Here is a 23,766-nt window from a genome sequence, read left to right on the forward strand (position 1 = left end):
GGTAAGTTATAAAAAAGTATTAACTTTTTTTTTTTTTTTAATGAATTGAGTTTATTTTCTGAATTTCTTTTCTCATCTGGGAGTACCAGGGAAATTCTGTCAAGGAGTCTCTTGGCCTTTTGTCAGGGGACTTCACAAGAAGAAACTGCATTTAGCATTTTATCTGATCAGACAACACTATTAGAATTATCTTCTTAAGTGTAAATATAATGGCTAGGTAAGTTTATAGCTTGAGAGACAGCATAGTATCATATCGAGGAATACGGACTTCGGAGGTAGATTGCCTGGGATCAAAGCCGAGCTCTACCATTTACTCACTAGGTGACTCTCAGCAATTTATTTAACCTTCCAAAGGCTCAGTTTCCCCATCTGTAACATGGGCCTCCAAATGACACCTATTTCATAGTACTGTTTGGAAGAGCACGTGAAACAATTATATACTATATGTACATACACATATATACATATATATACATACATATGTAATACGTGTACTATGAACACATCTAACTTTATTCTGGTTATAGAAGCACTTTTCTTTTGGATTTCTCTTTCTCTCAAGCCCCCCAGCCCCCACTCTCCTAAGGACACCTGGCCTAAAAAGGGAAATCCCACTTTTACTTTTCTTTATTTCACTATTATTATTCTAAAGAAACCCACAGACTACAGACAGCAGTTTACTTAGAAGGCTCTGGGCTTCAGGGAATCTAGATGTCCAAGTTGAAAGTCAGCTGCCTGAAACATGGAGTGGGTGACCTCTGGGGGTACTCAGGGGCCCTTCCTTCCAGGCTTCAGGCACTGTCACTGAGAAGCTCCCTTGGGGGGGGGGGCTTTTGGTCATAGCGGTTGAGCACGTTATCATACGCCAAATAGCTTATGGGAGTTCAAAGTGAGCCTATCTCCACCACTGCTAACCACTAACTGCCCATCTGAGCCATGAGCCAATTGGTCCCCCTCTCCTCTCCCCTGGCTACTTAATTGCTCACAAATCCAGCAAATTGCAGGATTAGCCTCTAGGGGGCACCAGAGACCTTTCCTTTCAGAGCTCAAACTGCCATTTCAGTAGTAGCAGAGAACAGGGTGTCCTGGAGCTGGAGTATGGTCCAGTGCCTCTTGTGTTTTTTTGCCTACTGATACCTTAAGTATATTTAATTTAATTTGGGTAGGGTGGTAGAGGGTTCCTTTTTAACAGTGTATTCATGATTTCTCTAGCAATTCCTCAGGAAAGTTATTTCTTTTAGATATAGAATTTTTACCATTGGTCCATTTACTCAAAATCACTTCAGAAAACATTTGCTAAGCTTCCACTATGTGCAAGAGTGTCCTGGGCATACAAAAAGTAAAAAGCCATGGTATGTGCTGTCACGGACTCACTCTAGAGCAGGGTGGCCCCACAGAACTGTCTATGATGACGGAATGTTCCACATTTGTGCTGTCCAGCTCCGCAGCCAATGAGCCACATGGGGCTCTTGAGTACCTGAAAAACAGCTGGTAGGATGGAGAAGCTGAGCTTTTAATGTTAAATAGGCAAATGTGGCTAGGAGCTACCATACTGGATAGCACAATGTATTAGTTTGGTGCAAAAGTAATTGTGGTTTTGGCCATTTTTAAGTGGATTGGAAAGCCTGGCTACTTAAAGTGTGGTCCACAGAGCAGAAGCATCACTACACCTGAGAGCTGGTGGAAATGTAGATCTCTGACCTTAGCATAGGCTTCCTAAATCAGAAGCTGCATTCTAACAAGATCTCCTGGTGTTTCTCATGCACAGTAAAGTTTAGAAAGTTAAGAGATGTATACAAGTGGTTCTCATCCTGACTGCACTTCAGACACAACTAAGGAACATTAAAAGATGCTGAGCCTACGTCACACCCTCCACCCAGAGATTCTTAGGTTAATGGTTTCAAGGCTTGGCCTGAACATGAAGAGTTTTAAAAGCACTCTGGGGGATTCTAATAAAAATTTGAGAACCATCCCAGCATAAGTGGGTACAGTGGCTCCAAAACTGGAGATCACCAGGGGTGTTTGTTAAAACACAGATTGCTGGCTCCAACTCGCGGTTTCTGACCCATGGGTCTCGGTTGAGCTCTAAGAATCCTCACATGTAACAAGTCCCCAGTAACGCTGATGCTGCTGGTCCAGGAACCACACTTTGAGAACCACTGGTCTAATCATTTTAAAAGATGGGCTCCAGAATTGGACTAACCTGAGTCTTGACCTGCCACTTACTTAGACCCTGAACCTCAGCTTCCCACACTGTAAATTTGGGCTATGAATATTTACTCATCGTGTTATTGTGAATATTAACTCAGAGAATGACTATGAGATGCTGGCACAGTGCCTACTTTTAATAAGCAATCAATAACTGTTCATTACTATCATGATCCTAAGAAGACTCACTCATTCAACAAATGTGAACTATGTGTCAGGCACTGTTCCAGGTACTAGGGACATAGCCAAAAACAAGGGGGCCACAGTCCCTGCCACATGGCTGTCATGGAACCTGCATTCCTACCTGTCAGTACAAAGCAGGCTGTGTATGGTGCTCCTATAACACAAATCCTAAGAGCACAATAAAAAGGTCAGAGAGGCCGGGCGTGGTGGCTCACGCCTGTAATCTCAGCACTTTAGGAGGCTGAGGCGGGCGGATCATAAAGTCAGGAGATCGAGACCATCCCGGTTAACATGGTGAAACCCCATCTTTACTAAAAATACAAAAAATTAGCTGGGTGTGGTGGCGGGTGCCTGTAGTCCCAGCTACTCGGGAGGCTGAGACAGGAGAGTGGCATGAACCTGGGAGGCGGAGCTTGCAGTGAGCCGAGATCGCGCCACTGCACTTGAGCCTGGACAACAGAGCGAGGCTCCATCTCAAAAAAAAAAAAAAAAAAAAAGGTCAGAGAGGAATTCATTCCAATGGATGAGAATGGAAAGCTGCTCACAGGAGGTGAGTCAGAGCTGTGCCTTAATGGGGAGAAGGATTACAACCTGCAGAGTGCGGGCAGGAACTTCCTCATGACCAGGCATGGGGCAGAGGCAGCAAGTGGATACAGCTAGCAGCCTAGTGGAGCTGGGGCAGGAAGTACAGATAAAGGGGAGGCAGGAGGCAGGGCTGTGCATATGGGGATGCTGACCAGGGTCTGCCTCCGCTCTCTGGCCAAACCATACTAATTGTGTTTGTTTAAATCCCAAACACTGAAAATCACTGATGTCAGGAAACTGAAACCAGGCCACAGCTTTCATTCTTGATTATTCTTACCAAATGCAGAGGCCAGTCAACAGAAGGTCCAGGGATTCACAGAATCATCCTGACCCTGCCTGAAGGTGGGGTTCTTCAGCCAAGCAGGTGGCTTTGGGGCTAGATGCTCCATTGAAGCAGAGGAACAACAGAGAGATGCTTGAGACTTCAACTGAGCCCTGGGTGGGGTGACCATTAAAAGGAAGAGTGGTGTGCTGACCCCATCCACCGCTTCCTTTAGGAAAATGGTGGCCTACCACCACAACTCTTTGTCTCATTTGGGTTTCTCTGTAAACTCCAGAAAGCAATAAAGCATGATTCCTAAAAAAGAGGGCTTCTAGATGGAGGTCATGCAGACCTAATATGTTCCCCTTAGTCACTGCAGCTGCAAAGGAAGGGGCACCCAAACCTCAGGGTAAGTTACGTAAGAACAACAGGTAACAGGCAAGTCTGTCTAGTAACTCACCTGTTCCCATGAAAAGAAAAAAACATGTCACTCCATGGAAGTGAGGGGTGTGGGAAGGTCTTGGGCTTCCATAAGGCTCTCCCCAAGGGTCTCCTCCCTAACAGGCTGGAAAATACCATGAAGCAGGGCCCCGAAGGGTCGTGAATGACCCCTGATGCAAAGCACTCCAAAAGGCTATGCAGAGCTTTTGGCATATCTGAACAGGGGCCCAGATCCCAGCACTCCCTCTTCTGGGCTCTGACTTTGGCAAGTCACTCAACCCCTCAGAGTCTCAGATTCCTCTTTGGAAATAATAAAAGGAATAATAATATGCCCCTTTTGGTAGGCAGAACGATGACCCCCAAATATGCCCATGTTAACCTTGGAACCTGTGAATATGGTCATTTACATGCCAGAAGGAAATGAAGGCAGCAGGCAAATTAAGGTTGCTGATGGACTGACCTGGAGATGGGAAGAGTATCCTGGAGTATCCAGGTGGGCCCAATGTAATCACAAGAGTCCTTAAAAGTAGAAGAGGGAGGCAAAGAAGAGATAGCAGGAAGCAAGATCAGAGTGATGCAAGGCAGAAATGAACCCTCAGTTGCTGGCTGTGAAGGTGGAGAAAGGGGCCATGAGCCAAGGGGTGTAGGCGGCCTCTAGAAGCTGGAAAAGGCAAGGACATGGAATCTTCCCTAGAGCCTCTGGAGAGACCCATATTGGACTTCTCACCCACAGAACTGCTTGGAAATGGAAAACTACTATACCATTTTGCAGGGTTGTGAGACTGATGTTTGGCACTCAGCAAGGCCTCTCTCTTCCTTCCTTCCTTCCTTCCTTCCTTCTTTCCTTCCTTCTTTCCTTCCTTCCTTCCTTCTTCCTTTCCTTTCTTTTCCTTACCTCCTTCCTTCCTTCTTTTGCTCTCTTTCTTCTTTCCTTCCTTTTTCCTTTCTTCCTTCCTTCCTTCTTTCCTTCCTTTTCTTTTCCTTCCTTCCTTCCTCTTTCTCTCTCTCTTCCTTCCTTCTTTCCTTTCTTCCTTCCTTCTTTCCTCTTTTCTTTCCTTCCTTCCTTCCGCTTTTTCTCTTTCTCTCTCTCTTCTTTCTTTCTTTCTTTCTTTCTTTCTTTCTTTCTTTCTTTCTTTCTTTCTTTCTTTCTTTCTTTCTTTCCTTCTTTCTTTCTTTTCTTTCTTTCATAGGGTCTTACTATGTTGCCCAGGTTGGTCTCAAACACCTGAGCTCAGGGGTCCTCTTGCCTCTGCCTCCCAAGTAGCAAGGCCACTTTCTTCTCTAGGCTGGTATTCGCTTCTGTAGGTACATACCATGCTCCACACATACTAGGCTTCATTCTCCCTGTCTTAGCCCATTATTGCAGCCTCCACTGAGCCCTGGCCTCTCACAGAAGCCTATCCTCATTCTCCCACCCACGTGAGCTCTTGCTCCTCTGAACTCCCACAGCCTTTACAGCCTGAACCTCACAATTACGGGCTTAATTATATAGTGGGTAGTGTTACCTGCTGTCACTGCATGTGTGTTTATTTTGGTTCCAAAATGAGATTGCAACCTTAGTCTCAAACGGGAACAATGTTTTGTTCTTTCACTGTTGTTGTTTTTAAGCGCCTGTGCTTTTTTATATAATCCTGTTTTTACTGCCTTCTGACACACAAAAAAGGACTGCTTGGGCATATATTTATAAGCAGATACCCTACATCATTGCAATTGCCCTGTGATTGGGCATTAACTCATTTTTCTATTTCCTAGCAGAGTTTTCTATTTTCTAGCACAGTTTACTGAAGGTTTTAAGGTTTAAAGTCTAAGGCCAGTTCTGATGCAGACAATAGAATCAAGTTTATGGTTTTCCAATCATAGTTCCAATGACCATGGTCCCTTATCATACCCCAATTTCATCAAAGAACAGGCGATGGTGTTGGGAATCACAGTACCAGTAGGATACAGGGTGGTCCGGCATGTGTTCCTCTCATCCCAGTGCTGAGCGCATAGTAAGTAATAAAAATGGGCTAGAAAACTGGCTGGTGAGTGCATCATTACTTTGCCCCTACTCCCTTCTTTAAATCCCACAGGATCACCCTCAACAAAAACATACACACAGGCAAGGTGCAGTGGCTCACACCTGTAATCCCAGCACTTTGGGAGGCTGAGGCGGGTAGATCACCTGAGGTCAGGAGTTTGAGACCAGCCTGGCCAACATGGCAACCTCGTCTCTACTAAAAATACAAAAATTAGCTCGGCGTGGTGGCGAGTGCCTGTAATCTGAGCTATCGGGGAGGCTGAGGCAGGAGAATTGCTTGAATCTGGGAGGCGGAGGTTGCAGAGAGCCATTATCGCACCACTACACTCCAGCCTGGGCAACAAGAGCCAAACTCCATAAAATAAAATCAAAAACAAAAAGAAAAAAACAAACACACAAACAGAGGCAGCACAGTTCATCGACCTACCTTGGGGATACATTCCCCAAAGAGAATGAGACAGATGGACAAATGAGTTCTCCTTGGAGCATGTTATTCAAATCTCAAAATAAGATACAGCTCTCATTTCAAGGTGCATTTATTTTAGTGAGGTCGGGATTTGTAAGGGAAACAAAATGAATAAGTTGGTGGGTGGGAACAGGAATTAAAATAAGCAGTATCTTGCTGCTTGTCGACATGAGTATCCTCACATCCGCTGCCTTATTTTTTATTCTGTTCTGGTTTGTTTTCTCTTGTGGTGCTTTAAAATATGATAGGTAGATTAGAAAGAGAGGCCGAGGTAATCCCAGCTTCTGTTCATTAAGCTCATATGAAGTACGTGTTGTTCTACTCACATTACCTCAGTGAATCCCTATGAGGTGGGTGCTATAATTAACCCCATTGTACAGGTGAGACAACTGAGCCTGAGGAAGATAAAATGCTCATGCTAAGTGTCCCATCAGCAAATGGGTGAGCCAAAATGTAGACTGAGTTGGTGGAGCTCAGAGCTGAGCTTTAATCTACTCTGCACTAATATCTGGGGATGTGCTTAAGCTCCAGTGTCTCTGTCCCAGATGGAGCAGGTCGGATCTCCAAGCTGCTGAGGGGCACTAGGACTCGGGAGATACCAGACTAGCTCTGCGTTCTTCTAGTCCTCCTGGCATTTCTAGAAACTGGAGGTGGGCAAGGAGGAGGGGAAAGAGGAGCCAGGAGAACACAGAGTCTTAAATAAGATCTCTCCCCTCTCTTCCTGCCTGGAGTGAAGCCCTTTATGAGTAAGCACCAATGGAGGGATGCCAACACAACGCAGCAAAACCAGCCCTGTCATTCCCAACCCAGGGCTCCCAACTGCAAATCATTCAAGGGTAAGGACACAGAAAGAGGAGCAGAGGAAGAGTGTGGACATAAAGTCAGACCACATCTTGGGGAATGCAACCCTCCCACCACTCCCAGGAGGTGTGACCTTGGACGAGATATCTCTCTGAGCCTCAGTTTCTTCATCTGTAAATGGGGCAATGACAAGTCCTGCCTCATAGGTTTGCTCTGAGGATTGAGTCCATGTAGGTGAGGGGCTTTCCAGAGTGCCCATCACACAGTAGAAGCTGACTACATATTAGTGTCTCTATGAATACACCGTTACATGCGCTAGGATGATCTGTGCAATGAATGTATTCTGTACTATACAACACACAATCATATGCCAACAATTGAAAACTAAACATGGTGCGGACAGCGTTCTGGAAAAGGTACGGGCAGGGGCCCTGCATTCACTCTGGTTTTTATCTCCCACAGAGCCAGCTACTGCACAGTCCTACCCTCAGCAGGGCTGGGAAAGTCTGTGCAGGAGAATTGGCATAGACTTCGGTTTCCTGCATCTTATCCCAAACCTCAGCCAGAAAAGGCAGCACCCTTCCACTTTCCAGGAGAAGGGCAGCCAAGCCTGAAATGCCCCTATTTAATGGGATTATTTCTTCTCCTTTATAAGTCATATCTCATGGGAATGTTCATTTTCTCTCTGGCAGCTCATCAGTACAATAATTGTTTCACAATGTAATAACCCATGTATTAAGTCAGATGAGAACCTCCTTGAAATATTATTATCCTGAATCCTCTTCCATAACAGGGAGATAAGTTTTAGATCTCACCCAAGGAGATTTCGTTACCAAAGAACCCAAAGCATTTCATTACAGGTGCTTTCTCCTACAAGAGGAGAGATATTACTTTTTATTTTTGTTATTATTATTTCATAGACCAAAAGGTTATTGTTCTGTGGGTTCAATTTCAACAGCACTGATGCTTCCTAATCATACCGTGTCATTTACTTCCTTATTAGGTTCAGTGTTTCCTGCTTTCCCCACACTGCAGTATAGGAGGGTAGGGGGAAGGGACTCTATTTCTACACTGTTGTTTCTCAATCATCTGGGACGGTACCTGACATATAGTAGATGCTCAATAAATATTAATATACAAATGGAAGCGAGCACATTTAGAGCACATTTCTTTTGGAAAGCGACCACAGTTGATGCAAAGATGTATCTCATTAGAATTCATTTCAACCTCTTTTATTTCCTATTCAATTATTTTTTGCCCCCATTCTGTGTTCGTGCCAATAGATTTTTTATGAGATCAGAACATATCTCCAAAAATCAGAATTAAATCATCCACAAGAAGGCTATGGATTTCAAAGCATACCAGAACTCCTGGCGCTAAAATGCTTCAGAGAACGTGTCACTCACCACAAGGAGGCTCAGCTCCACACCTTTACTGGGGGCATGTTCTGCTCACTGCAGAGGAGGATGTCTCCACCACAGTCACCAGGGAGCCCTTCCATCACCCAGGCCCACAGGGGACCAAGAGAGAAGACACTGGCAGAAAGTGCAGATTCAGGAAGTATGAGGACTAGAAGGTAATTTCATTTAAACCCCCATTCTTCAGATGGGAAAAATGAGGATCCAGAAGAGCAAAGTGGTTGTTCGAATGCACACGGTAATTAAGCACAGCCAGGTGAAGAAGGCGGATCCCGCCTGTCCCCTTCCCCGTCGATTTCCCTGTGTGTGCATGGGTGTGTGTTTGAACTCTTAGCAACAAGATGTTTTAAAAGGACTCCCTGTTAACAGCTCATCCATAATTTTGACTCAGGGATGCTGCTGATAGAATTCTACTAGATTCCCTATCCACCCCAATGACCTAGATCCTACATTGCCCATTAATGACTCAAGAGCCTTAAAGACTTCCTGAGCTAAAAGATTCTTCAAGATCATCTAGCCAAATCTTTATATCACAGAAGAAAAACGATGGGCTAAGAAAAGTGAGCTCCCAGGTCACAAAGCCAGTTAACAGTGAAGCTACAGCAGCTGGGACAGCTGACACCCAGGAACACGTAAGTTAAACTGAGGACACTTCTCAGATTAGTGTGTGACTCTGCTAGCCTCATCAGGATAAGGAGAAAATAAGAAGGAATTGGGATACGATAAGCAAAAAATCCAGTCTAACCAAGCATATCTCAGGTCCAAAACGAAAACTTTTCCTTAGAGCAAGAGAATATAATTCTAATAAGGAAACTAGTAGCAAAAGAAATCTTTTTAGGATAGGGACACATACATACGTGTATGCATGCACACATATGTATGTGCATATAATATAGAGTACCACACATACTATATTAAGAAGATGCTTATTTTTAAAAAATACTTGACACTAGGTATATAATAAATTAACAGTGCTAACAATGGCAACAAAATGGATTGCTAGTGCAAGCCTATCTTGACACAACATTTTTTTAAGTTATCCATCAATGTCTGCACAAAAGAAAATACACATATTCTTTGAACCAGCAATTCCTCTTCCAGGAACCTGGAACTATTGACAGAAATAGAATTATACAAATATATGAATAACGGTGTTTATTAAACCATCGTTTCTAGCAGCAATAGGAGGAAAAGAAAAACATTCAGGTGGTCTATCATTAGGGTTATGGCTGAATATACTGTGATACAAACAAATTATGGAGTCTTATACAACTGTTATAAAATGAGTTATCACAGAGCTGAAGGGATGTCCATCACGATTAGTGAGGAAGCCAAATTGTGGTGCAATGCAATTATTTGATACAATTTCTCATACAAACACCACCATCTCTAAAACACTTCACATGTGAAGGCCTGGGAACCCTGGGTGTTTAAAGGAGGAGGCAGTGATGGATGCAAGGGGGAAAGATGATGAATGTGTTCTTCACACATTTTTGTTTTCACTGATTACAACGCATGCGTATTGCTTTTTAAATAATTAACTTAAGCCAAAATTCCTAAAAAATAAGGACAGAAGGAACCCACAGAGAGTCCTCCAGGTTCTGTTTCAGCCTTCCTTCTTCCCTAGTAGACCCCAGGACAGCAGGAATACTCTGAATTCAGGGAAAAAATGAAATCAACGCAGCAATGAGAAACTGAAGCTGTCTCTCTAAGCCCTGGACTTCCAGGACTATTCTCTGGTCAAGTTACTTTCCCCACTAAAGTGTTCTAGTCCTGGTCCAGGATGTGCCCTGTACAGTACAGCCCAGCAGCACTCTCCCGTTAACCCAGAAAGGGACCTCAGTAAGGTGAGAGATGACTCAAGAAACTTCATCTCTCCCTGCCCTCCAAAGAACCTTGTACCTATAAATAGACCATGAAGAACCCACTTTTTGGAAGCAGACCGAAGCTAACTTTGGCAGGCAGGCCTCTAGGGTGCCTGAGCCAGCCACTTGAAAAGCTGGCTTTACCACCATGGGCTTCTTAATCCAGTCCTGACTCTAAGTTCCTGAATGAAAAGTGACAGAACCATGAACATAAAGGCCCTGGCTGTGACAGTGATGACCACTAGGCTTTGACAATTATAAAACTGCATTACCTGAAGCACGAACTGTGCAAACCCTTCGGGGCTAGTGCTCCAAAGAGAGCTGCCACCATCAACTTCTAAAACTCCAAGAGCATTGTTCACATTAATACATACAATGTTCTTTGTAGGGAGACAGCCCCCTGGTCCACTGCAAATTCTGTTCTTCAGCCAGGACTTGGGAACCAGCAAGGAGAAGGAAAGAGAGGTTGACTTACCAAGCCAACTTCTGTTTAAGTACACAGACACAAACACGGGAGGCACCGTGAAGAAATCCACTACAGAGTTCACTTCCAGCCAGAACCACAGCTTATCATTGGCTGCAATAAACTGGAGGAAAGAAGAAAAAAGAAAGAGAAAAAACATGAGAAGCATGGTGCCGGCATCCAATGTACACTCTTTTGTCAAAGGGTAAGTTTTGAGTTTTCATAGGGGTAAGTTTTGAATTTCCATAGGGCCACCATGCCCGGCTAAATTTGGTATTTTTAGTAAAGATGGGATTTCACCATGTTGGCCAGGCTGGTCTCAAGCTCCTGACCACAAGGGATCCACCCCGCTCAGCCTCCCAAAGTGCTGGGATTACAGGCATGAGCCACCATACCCGGCCTATTTCTATTTAGTTTTTAAGGTCTGGAGGGAGAGGTTATGTCCTTCTCATATCTACACAAAGCACATGCTTTTATGGTTGGACACACACGTTTTCTAGTGCCCCATACAGGGCCCTAAATAGATGAACTATATGATATGTTAGTCTTAACGGAAAGATCAGGCAGTGTATTTTTCTGTGGTTTTCAACAGCTTCATAGGGAAGATTGGGTGATTTTACTTTTATTAGACTCATTCATGTAAATATAACTATAAATAAAGCACGTATGTATACATTCACACACACACGTACACACACACACACAATTCTGTCCATCTACTCTCCTCACCCTCCTTTCATTCATACTCACAACTTCTCTCTCAGGGCTCAGCTAAATGAACACTGCTAAACATAATTTTAAGAGCTGAAGAGGTTTATTTCTATTTACTTTTGTTTTATTTTATTTTTTGAGATGGAGTCTCACTCTGTCACTCAGGCTGGAGTACAGTGGCATGATCTCGGGCTTAGTGCAACCTCTGCCTCCCAGGTTCAAGCAATTCTCCTGTCTCAGCCTCCCGAGTAGCTGGGATTACAGATGCCCGCCACCATGCCTGGCTAACTTTTGTATTTTTAGTAGAGATGGGATTTCACCATGTTGGCCAGGCTGGTCTCGAACTCCTGACCTCAGGTGATCCACCTGCCTCAGTCTCCCAAAGTGCTGGGATTACAGGCGTGAGTCACCACATCCGGCCTATTTCTATTTAGTTTTTAAGGGAACATGGCATTGTGTGAAGAGAGATGAGAAACAATCCACCCGTGGATACATCATCAATTTTCCTCAATCTATATTTCTCCCCCTTGAAACAAAACTTAAGTGAATTCCAGAAAATGCTTAGCTAAGGAGCGGGCTCTCTCCCAGACTGAAAAGCAGAATGCAGGTGTGCTGTCTCTCCTGGAAACACTGGGTTTTATCTTGACTGTGAGAGCAGATGCTGATGGGGATGATCCCTGGGTCCCAGACTGAAACACCCCATTGTGATACTGAGTAATGTTGCACAAACTTACCCGCAAGCCAAAGTAGAGAAGGAAGAACACGTTGAAAGCCATGTCGATCTGTAATGTGAAATCTTTGTAGAAATTCTGGCAGGATTCTATTGGGCTATTAGACAGGAAGAAGAAAAAGCAAGAGGTAAATGACAGGTAGTATCATCCAGTCTCCCATGATGCTGAGAAGTGGCAGTGCTTAGGATAGACGATGAAATGAATATTCATAAAAGAAAACATTTGGTCTTTCTGCCTCCTGGGATCATCAAGCAAGCATTGCCAAGGGGTCTTTCCATTCAACCATTCGGAAACTACTGTTCATTTATTTGTTGCTTTTGAAATTATTATATATCTATCATTTTTTATCATCATTCAGCAGTTGAACGAAGAATCTAAAGAGGAACATGCAGATACCTTGGAGGAAGGACAAGCAGGAGAGGCCTCCAAATTCCTTAATTTCATATTAACCCTTAAAGAACTTCTTTCTTTCTTTGAGAGGACACATGCCAAAGCTAAAACACAGTTCTTCATGCTCTCCAACACATTGGCAGTGGGGCCCGTTTTCAATTAAACACAGTGGTTGTGTTTTGGACCTTTTAAAAAACATTAGTTGATTAACAAATATAGGACCCAGGAGCATCTCAAGAAAGCTAGAGAGGAGAGGATCCTGGGTAAGGTTCTGGCTAGACTAAGCACGGACTTTCTGTGCAGGACTCACATCTGGGGAAAGAAGTATTGTCCAACCGGCCAAATTCAGACCATTAAACCAAAATGTTGAAGCAGTACTCTAAGGGTTAATTTTCTTTTTTTTTTTTTGGCATGCATGCTAATTGACTTGGTGTGTGTGTCGAGCAGCCAATGCGAACCCCCAGCACACTCTACTTCAAGAGTCGCCAGTTCAAAAGGGTACTACTATACAAACTGGTACAAGACCTGTGTGCTTTCCTGTGTCAAACTGATCAGAGGATCAGTGTGTGGAAACTCCCAAGGTTTGGGCTAGGTGGGAAGCAGGAAAGCCACATAAACACTCAAAGCTGTGAATGGAAATTCATATAGTATTCTGTGATCAGTAGGTAAATAGTAACACCCAGGCCAGGAACGTGAAGGTGAAGTGAGGTGAGGGAAAGGAGACAGAATACCAACAGAAGCAAAACACTTTCCCTAAAGGGAAGCGACATAGACCTCCTCCCTCCAGGAGAGGGCCAGCTTGAGAAATGGAAGATGAAGGATTTTCTAGCAGTGCCAGTTTGGAAATCACTGTGTGCAATACCAGTTAGTATAGTTGCACTTCTGTAAGGACAACGCTTGGCTGTTCAACAGGCAGGAATCTGTGCAGTAGAGGAACTCAGGGCCCACTTAGAGGCAGGGTGAGTTAGTCTGTGGGAATCTCCGATCATGTTCCATGCACTGAATTTATCCATTCTTCATCTCTGCTACAAGTCAAACATGCCCTACGTCATCTCCCAAATCACGTGGAAAAATCTCCAGACAAGCATTAAGAGTAACCTATATTTGCAGTCACAAACTAGGCAGACTGAACGGAAAACAACACTGAAAAACAGTTCTTTAAAAAAAAACAAAAACAACAAAACAAAACAAAAAACGACAATTGCCAGGTTTTCACTAAGATAGGGAAGTGGGTATAAAGACAGCATGGAATTTGGTTAGTTCAATGCTGAAAGGAGACACAAGCAAGGAAGCCAAACATCACAGCCTGCCATGGCTCTAGGCCTGCTCTCCTACACAGGTACTAATTTTGATGAAAAAAGGAAAATCCAGGCTACAGTGAATCGGTGACACTTTTGCAATTCTCAGGCCATGGGGGTGCTTGTTTTGTTTCAAAAACAAGACCCAAAAGTCCATGGGTGTCAGAGTTCCCAGTCACTCTAGTTGCAGTGAAAAATGTGCATGAACTGGGTTGACCAGAAATCCTATAGATTCCAGGGTTGAAGAGACAATGCATCTCTATGCTATGGAAGCCACTGGCAGGATACGTTACTAAAGAGTAAATGGTGTGTGTGTGTGTGTGTGTGTGTGTGTGTGTGTGTGAGAGAGAGAGAGAGAGAGAGAGAGAGAGAGAGAGAGAATAAGCAAACAAGGATGGGGAGATCTGTAGGTAACTACTGTACTCAAGTGCTCACTTGTGCCAGCGGGGACTCACGTAGCTATGCATTATAAACTCATAGTCATCAAGATTGATGTATACGCAGTCAAGGGGAGAGAAAAAAAGTATTGGTTCCCAAGACTATCATGGAAAACTGACTATTGTTTCACCAAGGCCAAAACCTGACTGTTGCCCTCACAGTTGTTATTGGTGGAGTTACTGGTGGCATATTTGGGGCCGTCGTGAGTTCCCTAGCTCCTATTAATTCTATGGCCTCTGTGGTTAATTTGGTGGTAACCTAGAAATACAGCTAATTGGAAAAGTATTTGCTAGGCTGTGGTAGAAAATGGAATAGCTTGGGGAGAGATGTGAGCTGAATGCCACAGAGGACATTTGGATTCAACATAAATGGAAACAGGTATTGAGAAGAGCATAAGGAATTGGCTGCAGCAACTTCTCCACTGTTTCTTACCTTCCTGGTCCTTTCTGTCATCTCTTCTCATAATGCTTATGTTCAATGGCCACAATGAAAGGGCTTGAAGCTAGAGGACATGGTGTTGAAAAACGCACCTTAACAACACCCCTGGTTTACAGGAAACATGTTGAAGCCATACAAGACCTTTTCTCTAATCCTTTCAAACAATTTAGAACTGATTTCATCATGTTTCATTATCATTCCTTGAGTACTAGACTTGGAGCTGAAATACTAGAGGAAGTAAATGATGCTGCTGGCACAGGTGGCTTTTCCTCTGACTGAAGCTGGAAGGTAATATGAGCAAACCCCAATGATATGAGGGGGCAGGGGGCAGGCAGAGAAGCAGGAAACTCTGGGACAAAAGACCCAGGTAGGATGAGTGGGCAATGTACTTTCGATCCCTTTTAGCTATTTCCTGCTTGCCACTACAGCCCCAGCAGAAATGTCCTGCCTGATTTTTTTCAAGTGGCAACAGAACTGTTTATCAGATCCCCTCTGAGATAAGTCCTCTGAGTGCCTATAGTTCACAGACTCGAACAATCACAGACCACAGAGTGGAGCTTCCAAAGCCCCATTATTTCATTCCTCAGACGGAAACAACCCATGGAGACATTCACTGATCCTTTAAAAAGAGAATACATAATTCAACAACAAAAGAGTTGGCCATATCAACCAGGATTTATTTTCCTCCCAAAGAGACTTTATCTTAATGATTAATGCACATTACAGGATGGAGAATGAAATACAAACACCTCTCCCTTCTTGTGTAAAGTAGGAGGAGTTTCCTTGTCTAGATACACAGAAACTTCAAAAGCTAGCAAAGAAATTATGCTTTAAAGGAAAAAAAAAAATTACAAAGGAAAGTGACTCTGGATCACACACAGACTTAGATTTCCAGTCTGATGAGGCATATCCACCTCAGAAGGATTTACACAGTATATGTCGCCATAGGAAAAAAAAGGCGGAGTTTTACGAACTGAAATAACACAGTTCTGCCTCCGGTGGTAAAAAACTGACTTACCCTAAATTGCTACAGGTTAACTAACTTAACTTACATCCTCTTTATAATTAGAGGATACAAGATACTTGGTAAGTGACAGACTATTCATTTCTAGGCTCCCATAATCCATGAAACAAGTGTGATACTAAAACCATAGGCAAATTTAGCATTTGGACCAGGACTCCATGACTGGGCACCTTCAAAAGAGCCTCAGTAAAGAGATGATTCTTATGGAGTAAAGGTTCAGTTGTAGGGTAGAGGTTGAAATACAAACTCCTGTTTCCTCTTGGCCATCAAGTGAGTATATCATCAGCATTTAGATGCCTCTACAGAGGAAAATAAGACTCACCCAAAGTAGGAAGTGTTTCTTTTTCCTCATCTACTTAGTAATCAAATTTTCAAAAAGACTCTTGAGCAGGAAGATGCAACAGACCTTCCCGAAGACTGACTTAAGAACTTGTCTTTTCAGAGCACCAGGCAAGTGAGGGCTACACAGGTTTTCTTTCAGAGGGCAGGAGCTCTAAGCACAAAATCTCACTGCTAGCAGTGCTTCCTCTGGGCACCTTCCTCATCTCCAAGAGGGAAGGATAACCCCCTCTTCACAGCCTCTAAACTTCCCTGGGTTTGCTGCAGTCTCTTTTCCCACCTTCCTGAGTCTGGCTGCCGAACCCTGTGAAGCTACTTCTCCAGGGTAGTCGTTCTCAAACTTTGGCATGCAGTTGGAGGGCTTGTTAAAATCTTGCTGGGCTCCATCCCCAGTCTCTGATTTAGTAGATTTGGGGGTGGGGGCCTTAGATGTTGCATTTCTCACAATTTCCCAGATCATGGGGATGCTGCTTCTCTGGGAACACCACTTTGAGACCTGCCACTCCCAAAAACCTTTCTTGCAACTGCACACTAATTATAGGTGTCACTGCTCAAGAAACTTCCCATTCAGACCTGAACAGAGATGATTCAGTGTTTGAGCCTGCCTCCAGATAACCAGTTGCATACCACTTAGCTAATTGCTGAGATCAAGGAGTTGAACAGACATTTTCTGTTTTAGAGGCAAACGAGGGGGTGAAAAAATTAAAAAGATACAGGGAAGCAATTGCAATGCCACTGTGCAAGCTTCACCAGTGGACATTCCAATTAACAATCAGAGAGTACCTGCTGAGCACATTTTTGATTAAGATTAAAAGGAAAAATGATGAAGTACAGATGGGGAGGGGTTACGGAGACCATCATTTATAGGGGATAAAGAAATGGTAAGTAGCTTGAGAATAACAACAACAATAACACACATCCAAGATGATTTAATAGGGAAGGGACTGGCTGAAGAACAAGATAGCATTTTGTGAAATAATTTCCAACATTCAAATTCTCCTCACTCTTGTGGCTAGTCCCTTTTTAAACTGAATGGGGCCCTCTCAATTCCCACCTGGATTATGAACAGGCAGAGTTCAGGCCCACAGCACCACAGACATGAGTCAACGCAATAAGCCTAATGATTCTAGACTCTTCTCCAAGTCTCACCTCTGCAATGCTGCCAAATTAATTTAATTAAAAGATGTCATTCGTCCACCATCATGGTCCCCTCCTGTTTCATACATGAACTCTAAGCCCGGCTAGGAAGAACTTTTAAAACCTAAACTCATCCTACATCTCCTACTTTATTTTCTACTATGTTTCAGTCCAAACTTTTGCCTTCATTATTTCATGAATGTGACCCATGTATTACCTAATTTTAAATCTATGCCTTCTCTGTGGCCTCTTCAACTGCTCTTTACTCTTTGTGTTCAAACCTTGGGCAGTCTTTGAGGCCAACCTCAAGACTTGATTCAGCAAACTACTTGTGCCCTCATTGACCTCTCCCATCTCTGAATTCCCATGCTACTGGGAGCAAAAAATTCTAAACTGTCTCATTATGTTCATATTCAATTATTCTTCAATTCAATGTAATAATACCTGACAATTGTATAAAATTTACATATGCTATTGCATTTGGTCCTCACAAAATGGCAGAATGACGTAGATATTGTGCTATAATCCCCATTTTACAGACAGAGAAGCAGAGGCTTAGATATCCAACCAAGACCCTGCAGTTATGTGGTAGAGTTAGGATAGAGACGCACTAGCCTTGTGCTATACCACTTCCTCTCCAGATGGAGTAGAGCCTTCTTGGAGAGGAAGAGGAAGCATAAGACATAGTGTCTGCTATCTACAGAGCCTCACCTGGAGCTCATGCAAAAATGATGGGAGTGGTTGCCTGACTCATAAATCCTTCATAGAGGAGGACAAACTGCCCTAGAAAAAAATTCATGTGTCTGTTGGGTGGTCTAGGAAAATGCATAGGAAGCAGATGTATTTAACCTGTACCTAACCCTGACCCTGCTCAGTAGAGACTGTCATAGGGACACTAATAATCCCCAGAAGACCTCTCTGGGACCCTGTGTGGGGCGGTGGCATCACAAAGACTGATCCCATCAGCTGAGAGGAAGTTCTTCTGCTTATAGAGAAATAACTCCTAGTTATCCATCTGATTAAAGATGAATGACCCTTCAAGTGGCCCAATCTTCCCTCACCCTCTCCTATTCTAGGAGAACAAGGATGAAGATAATGAAAGCTGATAATACTTAGATACCCTGAAGACTCTTAATTATGAACTAAATGATTAATAAGCTTTGCATCCCATTCGATCCAATCAAAATAAATTTTAAAAAGACATCATATAGAGATGGATTTTTATGGAACCTATCTATAACCAAGAGGGAGTAGGTCTAAGTGATTTGAAGTTTTCCTGGCTATGTCTGGACATACTGGATAAACTAAGTGCCTCAGTTTTCCTGCCTACAGAACTGGAATAAAAGCATTTAGCCAGCCAGAATATTGTGAGACAGACTAATTTTAAAAGGGAGGCAAGTCTTTGTAATGTACTTCAAATTAGAAACTGATATTATTATTCATAAAATTTAAGATCACAGAAAAATATTTTGTGAGCTAATAACAATAATGGATTTAGTGTAAATGACATGATACTAATTCATCATCGAAAAAGCAATAATATTTATATAGAACATTTTCTCCTGAACTGGACAACACCCCAGGACTGCCCTGAACCTGACTGGATCCAAGCTGAAAGCTTTGTATTCTTTTGTTTTCCTTCATGCTACCATTTTAATTATCTTATCAGAGCTGTATACCTAAGAGTTTATCTTTCTAATATCGATTCTTCTCAGGTTTACACTGGACGGGGCATGTGTTCAATAAGTTGTGTAGTTTTTAGTTCTACCAAACAGAATAAAGCATCTCCAGTTTATCCCAGAACATCATGGAGTGGTTACCTTCTAAGATGTGGTTATCTTTCATGCGTCAGTTTGTGGGCAATCATTAATCAATAGTAACGATGATAACACCAAAATGGGCTCCCCCTTTTTTATCTTAAAACATTTTTCTTAGACCTTGAAATGGCTCTAATGTAAATAGAAAACAGTCTTTGTTACTCTGCAGTATTGATCAATTATGATCCCATGCCAGCTGGTCATTTAACTGGCTTTATTGGGAAGTCATCAGTTATAGGTTTGTATCAACAGAACTATTAATCCTTTTGATGGCAGCAGGTTCCTAATTATAGCTCTGCTCAGTTGAACAGATGTGATCCAATAGCCACAAATATATGTATCCCATGTTGAAATGAATTGGAGCATACCGGAAAGTAGTATAAAAACCCTCACAACTCTTTAGAATCCGTATATGCTCTGCATTTTTGAGCTTTGAGTAATATGGAGAATCCTGAAACAATGATAGCAGTTGACTTCAGAGCAGTTGTAAGGCTCAGGATGTCTACCCAAATAATTATTCCTAAGAATAAAACATTCTTCTAGGAGACAAATAAAATGACATAGATTGCTAATGGAGAGAATGGAATATGTCAATTCCTTACAAATTTCTCAATAAAACACACACAGATCATTTGTTTTCATGAAACTCAGATGGTGAGAACCTCTTGTTTGTTATGAAGCTCTTTTAAATTTTATCTAATAAGATTTCAATATTATATCTGAACTAAGAGTCTCCTTTCCCATCTTCATTCCGTATTTTTTATCCACAATGGAGCTAGATAGGTCTAGCAAAAGCAAAATATGGGCATTACAAGTTGACCTCAAAAGTGTTTGGCAGCTAGGTAGTTTTAGAATTCAATGGAAGAGTTAAAGTTCCAGCCCTGTCACTTATTAGCCATAGGATCTTGAGCAAATAATTTGACCTCTTTAAGCCTTTGTTTTCTCTTCTGTAAACTGGGGATAAGGTTATGAATTCCCAAGGTTGTTCTAAGAATGAATCAGATGACTCAGCACTCAAAAGTGATAGTAATTTCTAAAACTAAGGTAATAATCATAGTGATAATAGTAACTGTTTGTAGAAAAGGCCCGCCAAAAGGCAATCATTCAACTGAACAATAACTGATAGGATCAATTGTTTCTATTTTTTTCATTTATTTTTTCATTTGTATCTGCTTTACTGCCTCTTTATCTGGTGTTGCATTGTAATCCAAATGCCCAACAGGCTGTCCACTGAGCTATTGTGAGATTTCACAAATGCCTAGTATAACTCTGTAGAGTATTAAAGAAGAAAAAGTGAAAATTATATTTCCATGAAGGTAGCCACACAGTCTCATCAATGCTAAATAATTAACCAAGATTTCTTGACAGAGAAAACCATTAGTCACTTTAATGAGTGGCCACAGGAGTTTGTGTATTCTTTTTTCCTGTTTTTTTTTTCTTTTTTCTTTTTTTTTTTTTTTTTAAGAGATGAGAGCTTTCCTTGCCTGGTTGGCTTAGCACAGATCTACATAAAAGGCAGAGATCTGAACCAGTCATATGTCTTATAAGTATCTCTTCTAAGTTTTCTTCTGTAAGAGCAAGTACTTTTTCACTGTTACACTCTTGGAATGATGTCCAAGACAACCTATCCACTAATGCTTGTTTTCTCCAGCTTATCTGCAGACTACAATTATTTCAATCACAGTTGTTACCACAGTAGAATTAGTGTTCATATTTGCCAGCAACTTTTATGTAATAAATCAGAGTTAAGCTACTATATAAAACAGAGTCTTTCCAAACAAGTATTGCTTGATTTTAGTTTTCACTAAACTGTCTGAGGAATCATGACCGACCAGTTCTACTCACTCATTCCCCTTCCTCCATTGTCTAGCCATCCCCTCAACCTTTTGTTTTTAGGAAACTCTTATCTATCTAGAAGAGGAATGGGATGGAGTAGATTATCCAAATAGCACTAAATGCATATGCATTCATGCACATATACCAGAAGACAGAGTGAAAGTTCTTCGAGGGCAGGGTCAACGAGCCATGTATAGGTATGGAGTGGTTCATGTGGGCGGGCACCCACACAACATGTATAAACACAAATATCCACAGCCTCCCTGCACAAATATATGCTGTCGGCCCAACCCCAACCCCACCCCCACCCTGGGACCACCCACAAAACAGGACAGCCTAGATGAGGTGATTAGAAATGGGGGAAAGGAAGGAGAAGAGAAGTCCCAGGTCTGAATGGAGAGCTGAGAATCTAGACACAAAGCCTGGCATGGGGAATGGAACCTCTGACCCCTGGATCCATACTCCTGTCACATCTATAGGAATTTAGTCCTAGGGAAGCAAGAATAGACTATTCATGTGACCACCACCTTCTGCTTCCTATGCCTTTTTTTGGGATATTAAATATTGCCACCTATGTGCTAGGAGACTGATAAGCAATCATCTATAACCAGGGATAGCCAACAACCCCAAGCCATTGGGGAGCAAGGACCTGGAGCTCACATTTCTGAAAGAGAGGGCATCCTAGAGAAAGTAGCTCAGGGTACAGTTTCAAAGCACTTCATATCAAGACTTCCCAAATAAGAAGCCCTCATATTCATATAGGGGATGGCAGAGGCTCCTAAGAGAAAATAAGAGCTCTCTATTTGCCAAAGGCTGGCCAATCAGGGCACGGTTGGGCAGGTAGGTTGGTACTCCCATAGCATTAACAGACTTTCAAATCATTGTAATACTTCTTTAGGCTGTTACTAGATGCAGACTTCAAAATTCTGTCTGAGCCTTCTCCTGATATTTGCCTTGGACTCTCTGGGCCTCCCCTGGTCATCTCACCAGTCCCCTACTTAGCTTATGCCTTATACTCCCTTTTCTTGCCATCCTTCCTGGCTTTGACATAGCCCTGTCATACCTGGATGGCATGACCCTAGCAATGGCACCTTGCTGTGGGTCTCCCTGCAAGGATTTGGAGTAAAGAAGCTAAAACTATTGAATCCACAGCTAGAACCAGCCTGTTCTGGGTTCCAGACTGGCAGTTGGAGATAATGAGATGCCTAAGATGTATCTCTCTCTTATTCTGAACCTTAGTATTTCAGCCAGTAGCCTAAGAGGTCTATTACAGTTCCAACTCTTGTACCTCTCGGCCACATCTGCACTCAAGCAGAATGGCACACAAGCACCTCAGTAGGGCACTCAAGGTCCACACTAACAAAGAGTACCAATGCTGACAACCTGCTGATACTGAATGTAGGAAGCCTGAGAACATCTGGGAAAAAAATAATTATGTAAAATATAGTTGTTCCATTTATCTGCTGCTTCACTTTGACAAACAGACAACAATGTCCCATAAAATATTTAGTCACCACAAGGACACCAGCTTATTTAAAGTTACACATGAATTTATATGTGATGCTGAAGGATAATTATAATAGCTTAGTTTCTAACATCTTGAAGTTTTGTTGTTGTTGTTGCTGTTCAGGAATTTTTTTTTTTTTTAAGAAGACGCAGAGAGAGACCTCGTACAAGTCTTTCTGATATCTGGCATAGAAAACAATGATACCTTTATTGCACAAGGAAATAAAATAGCTGTGTCTTAGCTCCGTCTTTGGCTGACAGCTAAGGCCTGGAAGTTTTGTAAGTTTTCCTATTTAGGAGTTTTGTTGAGAGCCTAGCAGCCTCACGGCCAAAACGGAGTGTCTGAGATGCTGCTGATTAGAAGTCATGGGTCTGCTGAGTACAAGGCTGGAGTCACTCCTTAGGAATGTCATAAGTGACCTGGGCAGTAGAAACCAACATCACCATGGAAAATCAGACACGATGAGTTACCTTTAAAACAAACTGTCATCATTAACAGGGCAAATGGCAATGACTTATTAGCCCCTATGATTACACAATCATATCTTCAAGTATGCACACTTTTCATTTCCTTCTTGACAACTTCATGAAAGTAATGTCTCATCTCCTGGAACGTTTCTTTCCCTTTTTTTTTTTTTCTTTCCCTTTTGCTTCTAATTAACATTGAAAATCATTTATGTATCAAAATTCGGTTTCCCCTGCCCATGTTTCAGAAATAATAAATAGCTGGCCGAGTGTGGTGACTCATGCCTATAATCCCAGCACTTTGGGAGGCCAAGGTAGGCGGATCACCTGATGTCAGGAGTTCGAGAGCCACCTGGCCAACATGGTGACACCCCATTTATACTGAAAATACAAAAATTAGCTGGGAGTGGTGGTGAACACCCGTAGTCCCAGCTACCCAGGAGCCTGAGGCAGGAGAATCGTTTGAAGATTTTGAAGAGGTTGCAGTCAGCCAAGATCGCACCACTGCACTCCAGCCTGGGCAATGGGGTGAGACTCTGTCTCAAAAAAGAAAAGAAATAATAAATAGCTATTTCCACCATATCAATGACATCCACTAGACTTTTGGATATAAATTTGGAAAGAAATATGATGAATTACATGCCCAGTGGGGTGAAGTGTCTTTCTCCTTGCTTCCTCCTGCAGGTCCTTCTTTTAATTTTATTGTCCTATCGTTGAACTTCTCTGGAGATGTTTCTCCTATCATTGTAAAAACATCTCTGTGAGAGGCCTAGGATGGCCCCAGGAAGCTGATTTCTTAGGATTTTCTCTTCTGTCTCTGTGAATGGATCTCTGTATCCCCACTTTCTGTTGGGCTTCAGAAATCTTTTCATTTTATGAGGAATCACTGTGTTTTTCTGGAAAAGAGTAATGGGTCTCTGTACT

The 23,766-nt window shown here is 42.5% G+C and overlaps 1 protein-coding gene across 21 annotated transcripts in view; it reads right to left on the minus strand.

Annotated features, from left to right (window-relative positions):
* Positions 1 to 23,766, minus strand: part of LOC105465975 (potassium calcium-activated channel subfamily M alpha 1) — a 763,404-nt gene that overhangs the window by 299,252 nt on the left and 440,386 nt on the right. For all 21 annotated transcript variants that reach the window (XM_011714686.3, XM_011714685.3, XM_011714673.3 and 18 more), the window contains 2 exons: positions 12,158 to 12,251; positions 10,725 to 10,836 (listed from right to left, as the gene is read on the minus strand). In XM_011714686.3, coding sequence (XP_011712988.2) covers positions 10,725 to 10,836; positions 12,158 to 12,251 — 206 coding nt within the window. The remainder of the gene's footprint in view (positions 1 to 10,724; positions 10,837 to 12,157; positions 12,252 to 23,766) is intronic.

The sequence above is a fragment of the Macaca nemestrina genome, chromosome 9 (assembly GCF_043159975.1).
Source record: "Macaca nemestrina isolate mMacNem1 chromosome 9, mMacNem.hap1, whole genome shotgun sequence".
NCBI classification, from domain to species: Eukaryota; Metazoa; Chordata; class Mammalia; order Primates; family Cercopithecidae; genus Macaca; species Macaca nemestrina.